A 21,658-nucleotide genomic window follows, 5' to 3' on the forward strand; every position below is an offset into this window, starting at 1 on the left:
TGGCTACCTCTGCGGTGTGTGTTTTGTAAATCCCGAAATGTAAGAATGTAGATGACTCTGCTTCTAAAGCGCTTGCTGAAACGCTGGACCGTGGAGGTGATCCTTGGCAGTTGAACATCACTCAACAGAGGTAAAAAAAAAAAAAAAAGTCTGTATTTATGGAACACTTCCTTAACATTCCGCTTCTAGAATCCTCCCTTCACGGAACACAAAACTCTGCCGGGGTTCCGGTGTGTCACGGCAGGAGTGTTGAGACAGGCAGGCTGACTCAGAACCCGACGGGGGTTGTCTGACGTGTGTCTGGCTCTGGACATGGTGAACATCCTGACCCAGTGCACACCCCACATGGGAAACATCACATTCCATGTATTCATGACTCTTTCATCCAAAGCTCCTGGAATGACAAACTACAAGGTACTGGCTCGACAAGGGGCAAACTTGTTGCACACTTTGATCCATGTCTTTCACATGTCTTTCACATGTTTCCTCTGTAAAACATCCCACAGATGGAATGCATGCAACAGTTTGTTTTTATTAAACAATTTATATTATTGTAAATACATTATATAATCGTTTTTAGTTCTCTCTACAAGTCTGTAAGAACTATCTTTTCCTGTTGATCGTCTACTGAACCACATGCTGTGTTTGTGTCGCTCTGGATGAAAGCGTCTGCTAAATCCAGAAATGGTATTCTATAAATATATTATTTGTATACTTCTATACCAGCCCAGTCTAGGCCCCGCCCACAGCCCCCACCCACAGGCCCCTCCCGCAGCCTCCGCCCACAGGCCCCGCCCACAGCCTCCACCCACAGGCCCCGCCCACAGCTCCTTTCGTCGTGTGTGTCCTGCTCTGCCCATAACAATCACTGCAGTGATCATTTATGAGGTGGTTATGTGTGCTACACACACACACCATGCCACACACACACACCAGCACACAGGAACCCTAACGCCCTGCCAGACGAGGTGCTGCTTGCCTTTGGGTGGAGGCTGGCACACACACAAAAACAAACAGTCGTTTCCTTGGCAACGCCTCTGTAACCGTGGTGACAGGCCCCATGGGCTGTACTCAGGAGGGGGGAGGAAGTGATGGGTTCAGAAGGGGAGAAGGCAGGGAAAGATGTTCAAGGTCCTTGAAGCTAAAGAGATTTCGATTATTGAAGACTCTGTTCTCTGCTCTGGTCCTTTCTGTTCATCGAAAACACTCATTCACACACACATTCAAACACAACACACACTAACTCATTCACATACTTATTCACCTCCACACACACACACACACACACACACACACACTGCCTCCGGTCATGTGTGTTCTCCTGCTTGTTAATTGAGGGCTTATTTAAAACCTTCGCTGGACATCCTGCCTGCTATTACTGCTAAACATAGACCATGACTAAAACAACCACACACACAAACGCACCATATGTACTGGCACACACACACACACGCACACACACAGCACACACACACAGGCACACACACACACACACACAGCACACACATCCTATTCTGAATCCCACACCAGAGGGAAAATAAACTAAAATAAGTAGCATGTTTGGCATGTGATGGTTGTCCTGATTCACTCAGTAAAAGTGGTGGGAAGAGAGATGCGAGTGTTTGTGTGTGTGTGTGCGTGTGTGTGTGCCTGTGTGTGTGTGTGTGTGTTAGAAGCTGCCAGAGCAGGACAGACCTGGCTCCTCATGCATGAATGGAGATTGTGTTCCTACATACACTACACCATACCACATTACAACAAGGCTTTATTTACATGTCAAAACAACCGCATATATAATAACCTTGTAATAACTCTGTTATAAGCAACATTGATTAATGTGAAGGTTTGTTTTTAATAGGTCTGTTATCCATGGCTCCGCAGTAATAATCATATATCAGTAACCAAGCTGTTTGGAAATCTGCCATTTATTACATTTGTATTTTCAATATGTATGTCAATTATTATCATGTTTAACCAAGTATGTACCAGCTTTAAACCAAGTATTGCCAAAATAACTAAGTACTACCATGTAACACTAGCCATGTACAGCCAGCTAAGTGATACAAAGTATAAACCAAGTATTACAAAGTATAACTGTGAACAAACTACACAAAGTAAAACTAAGTGCTACCAGGCACGAACCAAGTATTTCCAGGTATTACCAGTTATTAGCAAGGTATTCCACCTATGCTCTCTATAGAACAAAAATAAAATGAGAGGAATAAATACAAAAAAACCTAATCACAATACTGATAAAGCATGGACACTGGGACGGCGGTGGTGAGGGGGATGGAGACAGGTGGAGAGGGGTGGAGAGAGGTGGAGAGAGAGGGGTGCAGAGAGGTGGAGAGGGGGGGGGGACAGAGGTAAAGAGAGGTGGGGAGGGGGATGGAGAGAGGTGGAGAGGGGTGGAGAGAGGTGGAGAGAGGGGGGACAGAGGGGGGAGAGAGGGGGGGTGAGAGGTGGAGAGAGGTGGAGGGGGGGTGGAGAGGGGGAGAGAGGGGGGCTCAGTGAGTAGCGCGTGTGGCGCCAAAGCCGTAGGGCAGGGACCCGGGTTCTATTCCCGCCCCAGGCCATTTCCTGAACATCTTCCACTTTCTCTGTCGCAGAAATATGAAATATAGCTGAAAGAGGCACACACGAAAAATAAAATTGTAATAAAACATAAAAACACAACATAAATAAAGGAACAGACCCTGGCCAGAACAGCCACACAGAACTATACATGACGGTACATTTGCAAAACGTTACAATATTTATTCAACAAACCAAGACACCGAACAACATGAGCACCATAGGGAAGGACTCCACACACACAGAGAGAAGCCTGTTAACATTGTGATACCAGACATCTGAAGTGAGAGAAGCCTGTTAACATTGTGATACCAGACATCTGAAGTGAGAGAAGCCTGTTAACATTGTGATACCAGACATCTGAAGTGAGAGAAGCCTGTTAACATTGTGATACCAGACATCTGAAGTGAGAGAAGCCTGTTAACATTGTGATACCAGACATCTGAAGTACTTTGAAATCACGTCACTGTGGCGCCGTGACAGTTGGCGTGACGTGTGCATATGCTGGTGGATGATAACGTGATTATTTCGTAAACTACGTAGATTGCCGTTCATCGCACAGGGAATTTTAAGACGTTTTTTCAGTCTGACTGCTTTAAATTCTTGCTGCTGTGACACCTGCGACCTGTTCATACTTAGGAATGTTCATGAGGTCTGCTCACTGTACAAGCACCTCACAGAGCTCTGTCTCCTTCTGTCTCTGTCTCACTTTCCATCACTCCTCTCCCTCCTCCATCTCCCTCCTCTCTTCATCTTTCTCCTTTCTCTCCCCATCGCTCTCTTCCCCCATTCTCTCTCTCTGTTGCTGATAGTGGCATTATACTGCTTATTCAATCTTTTTCCCTTTTGACTAACACACCCCATCCCTCCCTAACTATTCTCTCTTCTCTCCCTCCCCTCCCTCCATCTGGATGTCGTCTTCTTCCTGTTCTTCAGGTTCCTCTCTCACGATTGGCTGAGGCGGGGCAATGATGCGTGGTTTCTAAGCTCCGCCCCGAGCTCTGATTGTTGGGTGGTTAGAGGAAGTTGTTGGTGATTTGACCCTGGTGCTCAAACAGGTCCTCCACCTCCGGACTGTATGCATCACCTGGGAGGGAGGGAGGGAGGGAGAGAGGGAGAGAGGGAGAGAGCGAGAGAGCGAGAGAGCGAGAGAGAGAGAGAGAAAAGACAATGAAAGAAAGGCAAAAGTATACTTTCACTGTAATACCTATCATCTGTGCCCTCCCCGTCACCACCTGCGCCCCTCCTCCCCAACCTGCTCCACCTGTCAGCTGCCACCCGCCCCCCTCTCCTCCCCCCCATCACCTCAGGCCCCCCCTCCCCCTCTCCTCCCCTCTCACCTCAGGCCCCCCCTCCCCCTCTCCTCCTCCCCTCTCACCTAAGGCCCCCCCTCCCCCTCTCCTCCCCCCCATCACCTCAGGCCCCCCGCCCCCCTCTCACCTGCGTGGCACCCGAACAGGAAGACCCTCCCTCCGTCGTACTTGCAGCGACAGCGCAACACGTTGTTCTGGAAGTCAGCCTCAGCCATGTCCAGAGAGGGGTTCACCTCCACCTGCACGCAGAGGGGCACAGGGGGCACAGGGCACCATATAGTTCAGTCAGGAAGTACTTTCGCTATCTCTGATAGTACGGTGTGTTATGGTTTTGTATGATATGGTGTGGTAGGGTATGGTTAAAGGGGCAATTGACTGGGTTTTTGGGGTATTTCACACTGTTCCTTAAGGTCTCCGAATAGGGTATGTAACATTGGTTGGGTTGAAAATGGCCCGGGGCTGTTCTATGCCCTCTGACAGATCCTCTGAAATGTTCCCGGGAAAAAAACACTAGCTTTTCTCCTTTTATGGTATGCTCATTAATATTTAGATTAGCTGCGCGCTGATTAGTTGCTTTTAACGAGTGAAGCTGGGGAGCAAAAACGCAACAGGCCAACAGCTAGCCTGGCTGCCAGCCCAACTTCTCCCGCCCACAAAAAAATGTGTTCGGGAAGTTGGGTCTGGAGTAGCTTGACGTTGTCATACTCATAATTCTAGTCAGAATATGAGTCTGAAAACTCTCCGTTGGGCTTTGAGTATGGAGCATGTTTCAACCGAACTGGTAAACTCGTACCCGTACTCGCTCCGTACTCAAAGCCCAACGGAGAGTTTTCAGACTCATATTCTGACTAGAATTATGAGTATCACAACGTCAGGCTAGCCAACAGCAGCACTCACTGAAAAATCGAAGTTGGAGACTTGAAATAAAAACGAGCAAGTAAATCTATTGTGTCTACACAACACTGTTTTCAACAGATTGACTATATATCATTTGAAATGATAACATTACTTGTTTCCACTTCTGTTGTTGAAGCAAACTGGATTGACTTGGGTGGGTAGAACGTTAGGCTACAGCTTAGCAACCAAACCATATCGTGATTCTACTCGGCTTCAGTTAGCTAGCTAGGCTAACTCTAGATATCTTGCTGAAAAATAACATAACAAAGATCTGGACAAACATGCATCGTGAATTGTAGATTTACATGACACAGGTTATTTATTTGAATGAAACACAGTCAGGAACATGAATCAACGTTAGCCCCATTGCCAATAAACTAGGCTAAATGATCACACATTCTAACAGGCTCTTGCGCTAGCAAGCTAAACTTGTTTACATGCCTACAGTCTAGGGGGGTATTCGTCGTAGCTCGCTAAGCAGTTTAGCGAGCTAACTTTCTGGCTAAGATAAAACACGCCCCTATTTTTGGTTCGTGGAAGCAAGTTTAGATAAATCACCATAGTAACATATCAATTAGCACTAACCTGCTCGAGAGCAGGCTAACTTAAGTGTAGCTGGATAAGCTTGCCACACCCCCGGAAAATAATTGGCAGCTCCCTTTTTGAGAGACCCAGCTGACCAAGGAGATATAGTTCGATTAACTTTCCATACCAATAGAGTTCTTCACGATCGCCAAGATCCTTTATTTCACACGGATGAGTTCTTGTTTGAGCGATATCGATTCAGCTGACAAGGACTCATTTATTTGCAAGACCTTCTCGGGCCGTACATTGCAAATATCACACGCCGCAGCAAGCTATGCTTTATGAGCTTATGCTGCTGTATGTGAATATGTAACGCTATGTTCTAAGAAATGTCTTATCTGTTGTGCCTGTGCTTTTTATGTTTCACTGTGGTAGAGTGGGAAACGTCATATAGATTCCTTCTTATGTCTTGACGTGAAGAAATGGACAATAAAGCTACTTGAAACTTTTACTGTGCTTCAGACTCTCTGCATAGCCTTCAGGTTTTTCGCGTCAGGTAGGCTACATTTTTATACAGTATTCACCTTATTCCGCCCCGCCCACTTTCTTCATCTTTTTGCACTTCCGTTGTATTTGCACTTCCGCTTTACCGGGAATATCATTCAATTCAATGTAGAACTGCCGAGAAGTCCCTCTGCTAAAATATTAAATCATTTGGTGGATTTGTGCAAGATGTGCTATGTTCGTGTGCTACAACAAGTCAACAATACACCCTTTCACTGGATGGCTTGAAAACGACTTTTAAGTGTTGATATAATTCGTTTGCCGGTCAGATCGCTGCCCTGCACTGCTGTGCTGCGATATGCAGGCATCACATTAGCCACAAACATAGGCTAAGATATTCTAACGATTTCACTGCAGGGCATATGCATTTGCTATACTTTGTTCGAAAGCTTAGGTCTTCTAGAATTCAGTCGTGTGATTAATTTTACAGTCAGTACATGTATTTGAGACTTCCCCTCTAAACCGTCCAGCTAGCACTGTTAGCAGTAGAACGTTAGCTAGCTTCTTGTTTATCTACTTGAGGCTCTAGTTTTTACATCAGGTCTCTGCTATTAGCCATAAACTGCAAATGTATGAGTGACAAATTGTGCTGTAATAATAAAAAGTAACAACCTTTTCTTCGAGGGGCTTTGGTACAAGCGATATGCAACGTGTTAAAACTTACAAGATATGTATCTTCCCTCCTATCTAATGGCAATTAGAAAGACGCATGAAATAATTTGATTGCCGCGTTGTTTCAAAAGCTTTATATTAAATTTAGATGTACTGCAGCAATTGTTTTGCTCACAGCCATGCCCATACATTTGGTTATAATCATGTATCTACTTATATCATGAATTGAGAACACTAAAACATACAAAAATATAGTTAGTTTACACCCTTTATTAATACGAGCAGACAAAAGGAAACTTCAGGTTTTTTTTAATTCAGCGCCTTCAGCCAGGGACGCAGATCCTCAACTTTGGTTGGAGGTCGATGCAAATTATGTCGGCCCACAACACTCGGACCTCTTCTTTCCATGGTCAAAACAATGATCATACAGGGTCTGATTCCGTCTTCTCCACCTGTTATGGCAGCCACAAACTGCAGTTGACGCTGGGCATCTCTATTAGCCATAAATGAGTACCAGAGCCTGTTTAAGGCACTGTCTTTTAGCACCGTTATAAAGTGGAAAGTATCTAAACCTGAAATGAGAATACGCGGATGGCCGCGCCCATTGTGACTTCCGGAAAAAGGTCAATAGGCGATGCAGAAAACATTGGCAAAGCCACAGCATGCGTTGGTGTAAGAAAAGTGTACTTGGCGCTTAACCAGCTGATCAATCAATTGATCATATTCCTGGCCATGCCCCAGTCAATGAAATCAAAGAGGGATTTACACATAGGCCTACATGCATATACACATATATAGGGTGATATCAGGTAAAATGGGCCATTTAAGGTTTGGGGATCCCAGCCCTGACAAGTAACAGGGGATTTGATTGCTTTATGGTTGCTATGGTGGGCGGGCCAATAATTCAAACAATACTGCACCAGAAAGCTGCATGGTAAGTAGCCTGGCATACCAAATCTAATTAAACTATTATAAGGATGATAAATCTTTTTTTTTTTTTTTTTTACATGCACTTAAAAAACTGCATATCTGTCTTGATGGCATCAATCACAAATAATGTTGTTAGTTTGGTATATGAACATATTTTTTGAAAAAGTTATGTTTTTCTTGGTGGTCCAATTTACCTTAACCCACTGAGGTAAAATGGGCAACATGGTTTCAGATAAAATGGGCCATCATCTGTGTCACTCACAAACACACATACACGTGTTGGAGTGTGTGTGTGTGTGAGGGTGTGTGTGTGTGTCACACCATGACCCCCCCAACCGTAATAATGGTAGTAGATATTTTATGTACAGTGAGTATGGCGAAGGAGAAGGAAGAGAGAGGAGAGGAGAAAGGGAGAAGGAAAGAGAGAGAAAAGAGAGTAGGAGCAAGGACCAGAGAGGAAAGGATACAATGATAAAACAGGGATGGAAAGGAAGGCCAAACAATTACAATCTGTGGAAAGAGGAGAGGATGAAGGGGGCCTTAGATTAATACATGGAGGGAGAGAAGAAAGGAATTACAGTGAGTGTGCACCTCTTTTTCAAGAGCATGGGGTGTGCCGCAATCAACACTGCAAAGACGCATCAGTGGAAAGGTGACTGGCAGTGAACATGTGTCAGGGCAGAAGCCCTACCTTCCACAGGAGGCAGAAAGGGAGCTTGCTGCCACCCTCAACACATTGGCGCAGAGGGGGTTTCCCTTCACAAAACGTGATGTCCGGCAAGTGGCCTTTGATTTTGCAGCCAAGAACAACATTTCTGGTTTCTCCAAGACAGCAGGGAGGGCCGGATATTACTGGTTTAAGAACTTTCTAAAGCACAACCCAGAGCTTGGGATGCACAAGCCAGAGGTCCTGTCTGCAGCACGGGCTGCTGGACTCAACAAAGAGGTGGTTAGCCAGTGGTTTAACCAGTATGAGAGCCTTTTGGTCCAGCTGGGTATTGAGGGCACATCGTCACATATATATGGAACTGTGACGAGTCTTGGCTTCAGGATCATTTTTTTAAAATTATGGCACATATGAATATGTTTGTTTAATGCAGTTTAAATGTTTTGTGGCTGTATAAGCAACTGTGTTTTAAAAGTAAATTTGATGATAAATAACAATTTCCCTTTGCAGTTTCACTGGCCCATTTTACCTGAACAGCTGGTCCATCTTACCTGAAAATGCTTGTGCCAAAAAAGTTGGCACCACTGATGTTTCAAGAACTGTAGGGCCTAAATAATTATATTTTATTACATCATTAAAAAAAAGATCAAAAACAGTCATTAGTAATCATAAAAATACATGCAAAAGGCATATATGGTATTGTATTATTGTCCCAAACGATTTTCAAAAAAGTGGCCCATTTTACCTGATATCACCCTAGTACATGCGCTTTCAGTAGGCCTACATATATCCTCATAAGTGTCTATGAATTCGTATCAATTATACTCTTTGGCCTTGTTTTTATACTTATTCTGAAAAAGTTGATATCATAATTTTCGCTAGCAAGATCTCATTCGATGATTAATTTCCATTAAGCCTACTGCCAGCAGGCACATTTAAAGAAATGTGATCTGATTGATCGGGGTAATAAGGCACTAAAGATGAGCCATTTTACCAAAATACGCATTTAGTTTATGGGCAATTTTTTTGCCAAGATGCCTGTCTTGCCCTGGCAGTGGTGGCGGTGTTTGACTTAGCCATGATAATATGCTTATGCGTCTTCGTAGAGAATCATTATATTAGTTTGCTCAGATGGCGAGAATATCACCGCTCTCTCTTTCCTCTTTTCCGCCATCATACCGTTAGAAAATCACGGTTTTGGTGATCGACCTTTCCTGCCTTTTGAAGTAGGACGTGCTCGTGCACTTGCCCTGATAAATTTAGCTAGATTGAAATTAACCACATGATTTGGATGCGGATCAGCCGTCGACGAACCGATATTTGCGGTTCTCAGTTAGCTCGCTAATGTTAACGGGCTAAAGGGACAATGGATTAGCTTAGCTTCAACTCTTACGACGAACGGGCCCCAGATGATGTATTACTAAACTTGTTTACATGCCTACAGCCTAGGTGTTACTACTAGTAACAGTTACTAGCAATGCTAACGTATCCTGTATCTAGCACCTGCCTTTCTCCAGTTCTTTCGAATAGATTATCTATACAGGCGTTAGCAATAAGCCAGACTGCTGTTTGTTTTCTGGCTATTTTTTGGAAGCTTCCCTTCTAATGCCGACTACAGCTAGTCTAGGTAGAGTCATTTGATGTGTGTAGAAACGTATTTAGCGTTCTACCTGGTATGCTATATACAGGAAACGTTAGCATTGCTAGTAACTGTTAGCACAACATCATACTGTCCTTATAGCTTGCGGTTGCAATGAGCATACGGTCGGAACAGCACCTCTTTCCAGGTTCAGCTTCCTAGCAAATCCTGCTTGAAACTGTCCAAGGTTGTCAAAATTGTCTTGGGTGAAATGTTCAGAGCAAATGAATGATTGAGTGTCAAACTTCGCCGGGATCTTCTCATAGACAACAGCAGCCATGCCTGTTGAATGTTTGGCTCCTTGGGAAGACTGTGAGTGTTAGCCTTCCCTGTACAGCCTGGAACACAGCATTTACGGCCGGCCGTGAAAGTAGTCGTCGTTAAGGATGGTTGTTTTTCTTGTTGTTTCAATAAAGTTGTGGTTTTGTTTGTGTGAGGTTGTTGTGGAGGGTTAACGGGGGTGGGGGGGGGGGGGTGGGGGACTCTGGGTCATGGGGATCAGGGAGGGTTCTGGTGTCGTCACTCTGAGGTTGCCATGACGCCGTACATGAAACGGAGGGGACTGTGTGAACTCAACCGCAGCCTGTACACACACACACACACACACACTCATATATAGACACATATACACACAAGCATGCACACACACACAAACTAATGTACTCTTTATTACCAACTTAACTACTGTTGTACCACAATTTCCATAGCAACCCCTGAACGATGCAGGAGTGACTGTCGTCGTGGCGATGTTTGATCTCTACTTTATGACAAGTATGTGGTTAGATTCACAGAAGCATGATGGCAGAGTGTGAGAGCAAGCAGCCACACACACACACAATTTTACATGAGTTCACACACACACACACACGAGAGCTTACAAACTGAGCCAACTTCCATTTAGCTAAAATTATGGTCTGTATCCTAACCCCTTATCTCCTAGTCGCTACGGATACCTGAGCCAACAAAACACAGTTCCAGATATAGAAGCACAGCGAGTGCATTGCACGCTCCTGCTCCCACTTTCCTCTGCACATCCAAGAGTTTTCAAATGGGTTAACTGCTCAGATAATGACACAGGTCATTTTCTCAGCAAGATTAAAATCGTTTCTTTCCTATTAAAGTTTTGGAATAGGCAGATGCAACGTCAGGAATTTCCCTTAAGTGGTGTGTCAGTTATTTTGTGTGCGTGTGTATTTGGAGTGGGCACTTTATATGTCTGTGTGTTCCTGTGTGCGTGTCCCTGTATTCTTGTGTGTGTGTGTGTGTGTGTGTGTGTATGGATGACCTCTGACCTGGAAGATGTACTCCCCAGGTCGTATGTCAGTGATGTCGATCCACTGGCAGTCGATGTCATGGCGATAGGTATCCCAGCAACCGACGGTGATGCCCTGATCTCCCATGTTGTAGCAGGAATAACGCTTCTGAAGACCTGTTGCCACGGAAACGCACAACCGTGTTGTTTGTCACTGTGGTGGTGTTGAGGTCACATGAGGAGGCAACAGGGTTGGGGTTCAGGGTTAGGGTTAGGGTTAGGTTGGGGTTAGATAGAGGTTAAAGTTAGGTAGAGGGGTTAGGTAGAGGTTTAGTTTAGGTAGAGGTTAAGGTTAGGGTTAGGTTGGGGTTAGGTAGAGGGGTTAGGTAGAGGGGTTAGCTATAGGTTGAGGTTGGGTAGAAGGGTTAGGTAGAGCTGTTAGGTAGAGGGGTTTGGTAAAGGGGTTAGGTAGAGGGGTTCTGTAGAGTCGTTAGGTAGAGGGGTTCGGTAGAGGGGTTTGGTAAAGGGGTTATGTAGAGGGGTTCAGTAGAGAGTTCGGTAGAGGGGTAAGGTAGAGGGGTTAGGTAGAGGGGTTACTTGTACCTTCAGGGCAATATGTGTCCTCTAGACAGAAGCTGGCCTTGTGACCCTCTGCGACCTTGGTTCCATTCAAGGTCAAGAGGTCATAGTGAGTGAACACCTCTATGCTGTGGTAGTGCCTGTGGGGGAAGGAGGAGGAAGAGGAAGAGGAGGAGGAGAAGAAGAGGATGAGGAGGGGGAGGGGGGGAGGGGGAGGGGGAGGGGGAGGGAGGGGGAGGAAGGGGGAGGAAGGGGAGGAAGGGGAGGGGGAGGGGGAGGTGGGGGAGGGGGCGGATGAGAGAACAACAGGGTTTTCATTTCATTTGAAGAAAGTTTCACCTTTCACCTGTTTCTGGTTTTGTTTCTGACAATTATTCTGATCACACACCCACACACACACCCACACACACACCCACACACCCCGTCCTCCCCTCCCTACCGGTGGCAGGCGTGCCAGGTCCAGCTCTCTCGGGTGGCGCGGGGTCTGAAGTCTGCTCTGCCCAGGTTCATGATGCGGGAGGAGAAGCGCAGCAGGCGCCGCTGGCCGTGGGGCCAGCTCATCCTGGAGGCAGACGACGACAGGCAGTTCTCCTCGTGGGCGCAGGTGAGCAAGTGCAGCGGCCGGTCCTCCAGGTAGGCCGACTCCTGGACCAGCTGGGCGTCCACAACCAGGTCAGGGGCCGCTGAGGGGGGGGTGAGGGAGAGGGGGGGGGGGAATGGGAGGAGGGGGAAGAGGGGAGAAAGGGGGTAAGTGGGAGGGGGGAAAAGGGATCAGTCTGTGTGTGTGTGTGTGTGTATGTCTGTGTGTGTGTGACTCACTGTCCACACAGGTGACCCCCGCGGCCCGTCCCCGCCCTCCCCTGGGGCAGTACAGCTGGCTGTTCCTGCGGCAGCGCTGGACGGACATCTCCGTCCCGATGCAGTGGGTCCCACTCAGAACCACCTCCTCCGCTTCAGGAGAACCTGGCCAGTACCAGGTCTCCTACACACACAGTATACACACACACACACACACACACACAAGGCATACACACACACACACACAGTATACACACACACACACACAAGGCATACAAACACACACACACAATCATGAGTGCTGGTCCCGGACCAGTGACCATTTGAGTATGTTACCATAACAAACATTATCACATATTTTCCACTCTTTCTCTTTCTTTTCTTAGAAGTTTTACACCGGCTCGTTAACTCTTTCTCTCTATCTACAGACACACACACACACACATCCTCTGGTCCACGCAGCAGAAGTCTATTTTTGAATTTGTTTTCTTTCTGCGTTTCCCTTTCCCTCCCTCTCCTTTTCTCTCTCTCTCTCTCTCTCTCTCTCTCTCTCTCTCTCTGCCTCTTTCTCTTTCTCTCTTTCTCTCTCTGTCTCTCTCTCTCTCTGTTTCTGTATTTTATTTTGGTATGAGTGGAAGTGGACTTTACTGAAAGCTGTCATTAACTTGGGCATGGGAATGAACACAGCATAGACACACAAACAGACTGAGAGAGATAGGGGGAGGGAGGGAGAGAGGGAGAGAGAGGGAGAGAGAGAGGGAGAGAGAGAGGGAGAGAGAGGGAGAGAGAGAGGGAGAGAGAGAGAGAGAGGGAGGGAGAGAGAGAGAGAGGGAAAGAGAGAGGGAGAGAGAGGGAGGGAGAGAGGGAGAGAGAGGGAGAGAGAGAGGGAGAGAGAGAGGGAGAGAGAGGGGGAGAGAGAGGGAGAGAGAGAGGGAGAAAGAGATGGAGAGAGAGGGAGATAGAGAGGGAGAGAGAGGGAGATAGAGAGGGAGAGAGAGAGGGAGAAAGAGATGGAGAGAGAGAGGGAGATAGAGAGGGATTGAGAGGGATAGAGAGGGAGAGAGAGAGAGGGAGATAGAGAGGGAGAGAGAGAGAGAGAGTGAGGAGGAGGACATGATAGAGGAGAAGGAGGTGCAGACCTGGTGAGCCCTGGAGGCAAAGCCATATCCCAGCTGTCTGCACACCACCATGGCCTCGTTGATGCCCCAGTTCTCGCTGCACACAGCCCCCCAGCGCTGGGCCCCCCCGGCCTCCACCAGCACCTCCACACGGCCCTCTTGGGGGTCGCGGCCTCCCGCCAGACGCACCTGGAGACAGGACACACAGAACTCAGTGGTAGCGTGGGTGTGTCCAGGTGTGTTGAGGATGTGTGTGTATATGAATATGAATGTGTGTGTGAGTATGGATGTGTGTGTGTCTGTGTGTGTGTGTGTTTGTGTCTGTGTGTGAGTCTCACCGTGGCCTCCAGGCCTGTGTTGGGCACGTTGCAGCGCACAGCCACATCCTGGGTGTGTTTACAGGTGTAGAGAGGAACCTCCCGGAAGCCACACTCCATGATGGAGCGCTCACGCCCCGAACACTGAACACTGTTCATGTGGATGGGTCCCGTTCCTGGGCAGGGATGGAGGGTTACTGTTTCTGGGTCGGAATCTCCGTGACAGCTCTCCCCACATGAAGGAGAACCAGGGCTAGGAGAACCAGTCCTCGGATAACCAGGACTAGAGGAACCAGGACTGGGAGAACCAGACCTGGGATAACCAGGACTAGAGGAACCAGGACTGGGAGAACCAGACCTGGGATAACCAGGACTAGAGGAACCAGGACTGGGAGAACCAGACCTGGGATAACCAGGACTAGAGGAACCAGGACTGGGAGAACCAGACCTGGGATAACCAGGACTAGAGGAACCAGGACTGGGAGAACTATATTAGAACCCCAGATCTGACCACACAGTGAGTGATGTGGTTCAGACTCAACATGTGCCTACAGACCAACGTCTACACTACAGTGTTTTAATAGCCAGAAATACGACAGGGGGAAGTGTGTGTGTGTGTGTTTGAGAACACACAGCCTCTTTCAGGCCCTGTAATTTAATTCCGTCCAGCTGATGATGTCATCAGGAAGAGATGGTGAGCGCTTCACGTAGACCTTACACACACACACACACACTCCTCATACACACACCTGGCACACACACACATCATACACACCCACACATGCCAACTACCAAAGAGGAATATTAATAGCTATAAAGAAGGACAGAAGGACAACCACAGCCTACATACACACGTGTGTGTGTATGCTGTGTGTGTGTGTGTGTATACAGTGTGTGTCCTCACCCTGGCCCAGCTGGGCTCTGTTCAGGGCCTCCTTGGCTGAGCCGTAGCCCAGCTCCCTGCACACCACGCTGGCAGCAGACAGGTCCCACAGGTGGTCACACACCGTGCCCCACTTGCCCTCCCGCAGCACCTCCACACGGCCCTCCCCCAGCCGCGGGCCCGCCTTGAGACGCACCACCGGCTGGGGGGGAGGGGGGAGGGAGGGGGGTAGGAGAGGGGAGAGGGGAGAGGGGAGAGGGGAGAGGGGAGAGGGGAGAGGGGAGAGGGGAGAGGGGGAGGGAGGGAGGGGAGAGGAGAGGAGAGGAGAGGGGAAAGGAGGGAGAGGGGAGAGGGGAGAGGGGAGAGGGGAGAGGGGAGAGGGGAGAGGGGAGAGGGGAGAGGGGAGAGGGGGAGGGAGGGGAGACGAGAGGGGAAAGGAGGGAGAGGGGGGGGAGGTAGTGATGAGGAGATACAGATAAGGGAGAGAGAGATAAGAGACAGAGAGAGAGAGATGGGGAAGGAGAGAGAGAGATATGTGGGTTTGAAACAAAAGGAAGCAGAGGTAAACAGTCAGGTAAACAAATGTGTTTGTGTGCATGAGTGTGTATAGTGAGTGTGTGTGTGTATAGTGAGTGTGTGTGTGTATAGTGAGTGTGTGTGTAGTGAGTGTGTGTGTGTATAGTGAGTGCGTGTGTAGTGTAGTGAGTGTGTGTGTGTGTATAATGAGTGTGTGTGTAGTGAGTGTGTGTGTGTATAGTGTGTGTGTGTGTGAGTGTGTGCAGGTGCGCCCCCCACCTGCACGGAGGGCGGAGGTGGGGGGCGTCCAGAGGCCAGGCGTGTGAACTGAGCTCCAGGGACGCAGCGGACCACGGCGTGCATCCCCCCCAGACACGGCACCTCGCTCCTGGGCAGGGACAGCAGCGCGGGGCACTGCTCCAGAGACGCCTCCACACCCGCACACTGCACCTTCTCCACCCAGTACGCCTTCTTACTGGAGTACACACTCAGGCTGGAGGAGGGGTCGGACAGCTTGGCGTCCCACAACTTCCTGGAGGAGAGACAGGCAGACAGACAGACAGACAGATGGACAGACAGACAGACAGACAGACAGACAGACAGACAGACAGACAGATGGACAGACAGACAGACAGACAGATTGAGACGGTGTGAATGAATGTGGCCCAAACATTATATAAACAACAAAACACTAAACATTTTCTCTTCTCTCTCCCTCTCTCAACCATACCCCCTTTTCCCTCCCTCCCTCCCTCCCTCCCTCCCTCCCTCCCTCCCTCCCTCCCTCCCTCCCTCCCTCCCTCCCTCCCTCCCTCCCTCCCTCCCTCCCTCCCTCCCTCCCTCCCTCCCTCCCTCCCTCCCTCCCTCCCCCCTCCTCCCCCTCCCTCCCCCCTCCCTCCCTCCCTCCCTCCCTCCCTCCCTCCCTCCTCCCCCTCCCCCTCCCCCTCCCCCCTCCCTCCCTCCCTCCCTCCCTCCCTCTCTCCCTCCCCCCTCCTCCCCCTCTCTCCCAGACTCTTACACTGTGGTTAGCCACTGTCTCCCACAGGAAGATCTGAATGTTCCTATTGTGAAGCCAGATCAGCGCTTCCCCCCTCTCCTCCTCCTCATCCCTCCCACTCTCAGTTTTCCTCTCCTTATATTCCTTCTCAGATACATATTCAACGAAGCCAAATGTTCCATATATCCCTCATCTCTCTCTTTCTCCCCCCCCTCTTTCTCTCTCCCTCGCTGTCTCTCTCTCTTTCTCCCCCCTCTCTTTCTCTCTTCCTCGCTGTCTCTCTCTCTTTCTCCACACTCTTTCACATCTTCTGGATTCTCTATCCTGTATTCATAGGTATTTCTGTTTTAAGTCTAGTCTGGAACAGTGGAAAACTATAAACTAACAAATATAAAAATATGTGTACACAAAAAACAACAAGCTAACAACTGCAGTATTCAGACAAGAATCCAACCTGTCTCCTGTTCACAGCAGCACACACCCACACACACACACACACACACACACACACACACACACACACACACACACACACACTGACCACACACACACACCCTCACAGCTGAGTGCAGAAGAACTAAAAGACGAAGTGTTCTTCACAGGGAAATATGACACTTCAATAAAAACCATGATTTACAAAACAGGCTGCAAGAATCTGTACCAGCCTGAGAACACACACACACACACACACACTCAGCAGAGAACTAAAATGGACCCCACTAAATGGTTTCACAATGATGGTGGTGTGAGCGTGTGAGCGTGTGAAGTTTCATGGGACGTGTGTCTGGATGAGCGTTCACAAACAGGGTGTTTTTACGTGTTCGCATGAGCATGCCATGTGTGTGTGTGAGATCTGTCCTAACTCTGTGTGTGTGTGTGTGAGATATGTCCTAACTCTGTGTGTGTGTGTGTGTGTGTCAGAGAGATATGTCCTAACTCTGTGTGTGTGTGTGTGTGTGTGTGTGTGTGTGTGTGTGAGAGAGATATGTCCTAACTCTGTGTGTGTGTGTGTGAGATATGGCTTAACTCTGTGTGTGTGTGAGAGATATGTCATAACTCTGTGGTGAGTTTAAAGGAGCGTAGCTGGCACAGTCTGCTGTGTGGTTAGGCTGTAGCATGTCACAGCAGACACACCAGACGAGGAGGAACGCACGTATCTCTGTCGCTCCCTCCCTCCCTCCCTCCCTCCCTCCCTCGCTCCCTCCCTCCCTCCCTCCCTCCCTCCCTCCCTCCCTCCCTCCCTCCCTCCCTCCCTCCCTCCCTCCCTCCCTCCCTCCCTCCCTCCCTCCCTCCCTCCCTCCCTCCCTCCCTCCCTCCCTCCCTCCCTCCCTCCCTCCCTCCCTCCCTCTCTCTCCCTCTCTCTCTCTCTCTCTCTCTCTGTCTCTCTTCTTGCTTCCTTTTAGAGTAAAAACACTTGTGAAAAGTGACAGCCACGGCCGTGCTGGAGCGGTTAGTTTAATGAAAGGGAAGCTGAGGAGGCGACGGAAGGTCAACAAGCTTCTAGAGTTTCCAGTAGCGGAACCCTAACCCGAGGATCACAAACTACACATCACGCCAGGAGCAGTCTCTGCAGACATGGAGGAGGAGGAGGGAGGAGGGAGGGAGGGAGGGAGGGGGGTGGAGGGAGGGAGGGAGGGGGGTGGAGGGAGGGAGGGAGGGAGGGAGGGAGGGAGGGAGGGAGGGAGGGAGGGAGGGAGGGAGGGAGGGAGGGGGGTGGAGGGAGGGAGGGAGGGAGGGAGGGAGGGAGGAGGGTGGAGGGAGGGAGGGAGGAGGGTGGAGGGAGGGAGGGAGAAGGAAGAGGGAGGAGGGAGGGAGGGAGGGAGGAAGAGGAGGAAGAGAGGAAGAGGAGGAAGAGAGGAAGAAGGAGGGAGGAAGAGGGAGGAAGGGAGGTTTAAGAAAGACAGCTAATCTAAGGCACAAGCACAAACATCCATAGTAAACCTTGGCATATATAACCCAAACCTTGGTATGGGTCAGGACCTTTCAGGCTTCTTATGGATCTTCATCTATCTGTCCAGTTTCACTCTGCTTCCCCCTGGCCCTGGGGAGGACCTTGCCTCACCCAGCTTAAGTGAGGATCACCTCAACAACTTTAACAAAACATCAACAAAACACCCGTCTCTCTGAGCTGCGTTTAACATAACAACACACCATCTCTCCTCCCTTCTCCTTCCATCTCTCCCCCCTCCATCTCTCCTCCCTCCATCCCTCCTCCCTCCATTCATCTCCTTGTGGTTTAGGCGGGAGTCTCCGTTCTGAAAATAAACGTTCCTTCTGTGGATCCTGCTGGCAGCAGCCCTGGAGGTTCTACCAAACACCTCAGAACGCTGTGTCAACATTGGCTCGGCGTTGGGTCAACACTGGCCTGGGGTCCTGTCCACTGGGTTGAACCCAGAGAGCAGGGGGACACTAACTCACATCAAAACACAGACTGGTCGCAAAATGACCTCTAACACTTATGTTGTCGTTTTTTCTCAATATCTCTGTTCCTCGGCAAGCATAACAACCACCTCTAAACAATAGCAGTTGGAGAAAGGGTTGCACTCGACCTGCAACATCTGATTGGCCGGAGGAACTCAAGGGAACCACATCACAGGGGTTAGTATGTGTATTCTATATGAGTGACTGGCGGATGAATATTCTTGGAAAATGACTGGTGATAGTATTACAGGACTGGGACTAGGACTATCACTACTGACCTTTCAGACTGTTTCTAAGCTGGACCACAAACCAACGCTAGATAGTGGGCGGGGTGAGTGAAAAAACAGGAAGCCAGAATGGGAGAGAGACAGAGTGGTCGAGCGAGGAGAAAGTTCTGGAAGGAAACTGCTCTGTGCACAGTTTCCACTGAGGGTCTCATAATGACATGAGATTAGAACAATGTAAGGAAGGGGATTCAATCAAATCCCACACACACACACACACACACACACAGATGCACACGTGTACACACGGACACACACGGACACATGCACACACACTCCTCTCTCTCTTACAAACACAAACACACACACACTCCCTCCGCTCACCTGTAGGCGGTCTGGTCGTGGGGCTCGGCGGCGGGGTATCCCAGCATGCCACAGACCACGCGGCTCCCGCTCTGATCCCAGCCCTGGTCGCACACGTGGCGCCATCTCCCAGCATGCTTCACTTCCAGCACGCCCTCGGTCAGCAGGGCGCCGTGTTGGCCGGACAGGACCGGCCGCAGACGCACGTCTTCCAGATGCACCCTGGACGACCCCTGGGGGCGAGGGGGAGACGGGGGGTCAGTGAGGAGGAGGGTGAGGGTAGCTTGGGTTAGCCCTGAAGGGGAGGGGCTGGGAGGGAGATGGGGGAGACAGGGGAGTCAACGAGGAACAGGGGAGGGCGAGATCGGGGGATGAGAAGGAAGGACAGACATCTTCTGAGTGTGTAAACACGGTCTCGCTCTAATCAAGACCTTCTGTGATCACAGGCACAGACAGGAAACAGACCGAGGCGTGTGTGTGTTTACGTGTGTGAGTGTGTGCTTAGGTGTGTGAGTGTGTGTTTACGTGTGTGAGTGTGTGCTTAGGTGTGCGTGTTGTGGGCAGCCTGTGCCACCAAGATTACAGCCAAGGAGGAATAGCTAGATTACACAGCACAAAGCACATTAGGCTGGTGATAGATGTTGTTGTTATTTCCTGATCTGAGAATAGCAGCAAGTTGGGCTGAGTAATCACAGGTGGTTGACTACCAATGTAGAGGCGGCAGAAAATGAGGGATTGAATCCGATTGGTGGAGAACTGTTTTTAGGGCGGTCTGTAATTACGCCTTTAGAGTTACTAGGAATGTAGATCTGTAAGATTGTGCAAGTGTGCCTTTGAGTGAAAGTGTGTGTGTGTGTGTGTGCCTTTGAGTGAAAGTGTGTGTGTGTGTGTGTGTGCCTTTGAGTGAAAATGTGTGTGTGTGTGTGCCTTTGAGTGAAAGTGTGTGTGTGTGTGCCTTTGAGTGAAAGTGTGTGTGTGTGTGTGTGCCTTTGAGTGAAAGTGTGTGTGTGTGTGCCTTTGAGTGAAAGTGTGTGTGCGTGTGTGTGTGTGCCTTTGAGTGGAAGTGTGTGTGTGTGTGTGTGCCTTTGAGTGAAAGTGTGTGTGTGTGTGTGCCTTTGAGTGAAAGTGTGTGTGTGTGTGTGCATCCCTTGCAGATGAAGCGTGAGAAACAGCAGACGAAAAACATTTCCTGTGTAAGACACAACCAAACAGGAGTGAAGGAAGGTCTCTCCTTGTTCTAGGTCTCGCCTCCTAGTCTTATAGATGCTTATAGGACCTGGTACCGTCACTTTACCCTGGTACTGTCACCTGGTACTGTCACCTGGTGTTCCAGTCTCACCTGGTATTGGTCCAGTATGGGCTCAGGCTCTGGCTCCACATGGTTCCCCACGGCCTCCCTCCTGACGGCCTGTGTCTCCGCCCGGGCCACTTCCCCCCCCCGCCTGGCTGCTGGTGGTATGGCCCGGCCAATCTCCTGCCCCTGCCTGTAGGCCGCCCCATTCGCAAGGCGGGGGGGAATCTGGTGCCCCTGGGGCGTGGCGTTGCTCTCCTGTCCTGCTCTCGCCACCCCTCCCTGCTGCCGCCGAAGGATCTGGATCTCGTGACCTCGCCGCTGCGTCAGTGAACTTTGACCTCTGGGGCCACCGGGAGGGTTCCGGAAGAGCACGATCTCGTGACCCCGCGCCCTTGGGGAAGAGGCCGGCTCTGATTGGCTGGCTGCCGGAGCGGGGGCCGGGGGGGCGACGGGGGGGGAGCCTGGTTGTCGGTTCTGGCTGCAGATGACCCCCAGGTCCTCGGAGTGCGAGCAGTCGTTCACCCCCCAGCCGTTAGAGCGACAGGAAGTGATGGAGGCTTCGGTCCCCACGCAGCGAACGTTGTCCAACCAAATCAGACCTGCGGCATTAGGAGGAGGAGTCAGTCAGGGTCCCTTTAAAGGGAAAAAGGTTATCTAACTTTCACGAGACAAGCTGCGAAACACAACAACCTAAACGACATCTAACACACACACACTGTCCCCAACAACTGTCCAAAGCGAGCACAGCTCTGCTCTGAAGACGAGCGCTGACGCAGAGCCAGCCGGGCGCCCACCTTGCCCTTCTCCGAACTTGGCGCTGTGTGCCCAGGTGAGGCTGTGCGTGTACCCCAGCTCTCTGCACACCACGCTGGCCAGACTCAGGTCCACCTCGTCGTCGCACACCGTCCCCCAGGCTCCCTCGTGGTACACCTCCACGCGGCCCTCGTGGGGCCCCCTTCGCCCCACGCCGGCCAGGCGCACCCGGGGGGAGGGGTCCTGGGGGGGGGCAGCCGGCACCATGGGGGGCAGGAGGAGGAGGAGGAGGAGGGGGGAGCTCACGCACAGCAGGAGGCTCAACATCTTGGACCTGGAGGAGGAGGGGGAGGAGGGGGAGAAGGGGGAGGAAGGGGAGGAGGAGGGGAGGAGGAGGAGAGGAGGGGGAGGAGGGAGGAGGG

At 50.0% G+C, this 21,658-nt stretch overlaps 1 protein-coding gene across 1 annotated transcript; it reads right to left on the reverse strand.

Moving 5' to 3' along the window:
* Window positions 1-2,736: 2,736 nt before the first annotated feature.
* LOC146237395 (lysyl oxidase homolog 4-like) lies at window positions 2,737-21,564 on the reverse strand. The gene is made up of 13 exons (XM_084685478.1): window positions 21,278-21,564; window positions 20,529-21,082; window positions 19,211-19,422; window positions 15,464-15,716; window positions 14,690-14,870; window positions 13,807-13,961; window positions 13,490-13,657; window positions 12,372-12,534; window positions 11,992-12,235; window positions 11,577-11,692; window positions 11,014-11,150; window positions 4,015-4,126; window positions 2,737-3,661 (listed from the first exon to the last, which is right to left on the reverse strand). Exons 1-13 carry the CDS (start codon window positions 21,561-21,563, stop codon window positions 3,591-3,593), a joined length of 2,652 nt encoding a protein of 883 aa, XP_084541604.1. The 5' UTR covers window position 21,564; the 3' UTR covers window positions 2,737-3,590.
* Window positions 21,565-21,658: the final 94 nt, after the last annotated feature.

This window comes from Hypomesus nipponensis, chromosome 21, assembly GCF_054491055.1.
Source record: "Hypomesus nipponensis isolate SF chromosome 21, ASM5449105v1, whole genome shotgun sequence".
In the NCBI taxonomy this organism is placed as follows: Eukaryota; Metazoa; Chordata; class Actinopteri; order Osmeriformes; family Osmeridae; genus Hypomesus; species Hypomesus nipponensis.

Excerpts from the sequence above, each read along its gene's own strand:
- LOC146237395 (XM_084685478.1), bottom strand. The coding sequence starts at position 21,563 with ATGTTGAGCCTCCTGCTGTGCGTGAGCTCCCCCCTCCTCCTCCTCCTC. Across the intron at positions 12,535-13,489 it reads TTGCCTCCAGGGCTCACCAG|GAGACCTGGTACTGGCCAGG; the intron begins GTCTGCACCTCC and ends CTGTGTGTGTAG. Across the intron at positions 11,151-11,576 it reads GGACACATATTGCCCTGAAG|GTCTTCAGAAGCGTTATTCC; the intron begins GTACAAGTAACC and ends CCGTGGCAACAG.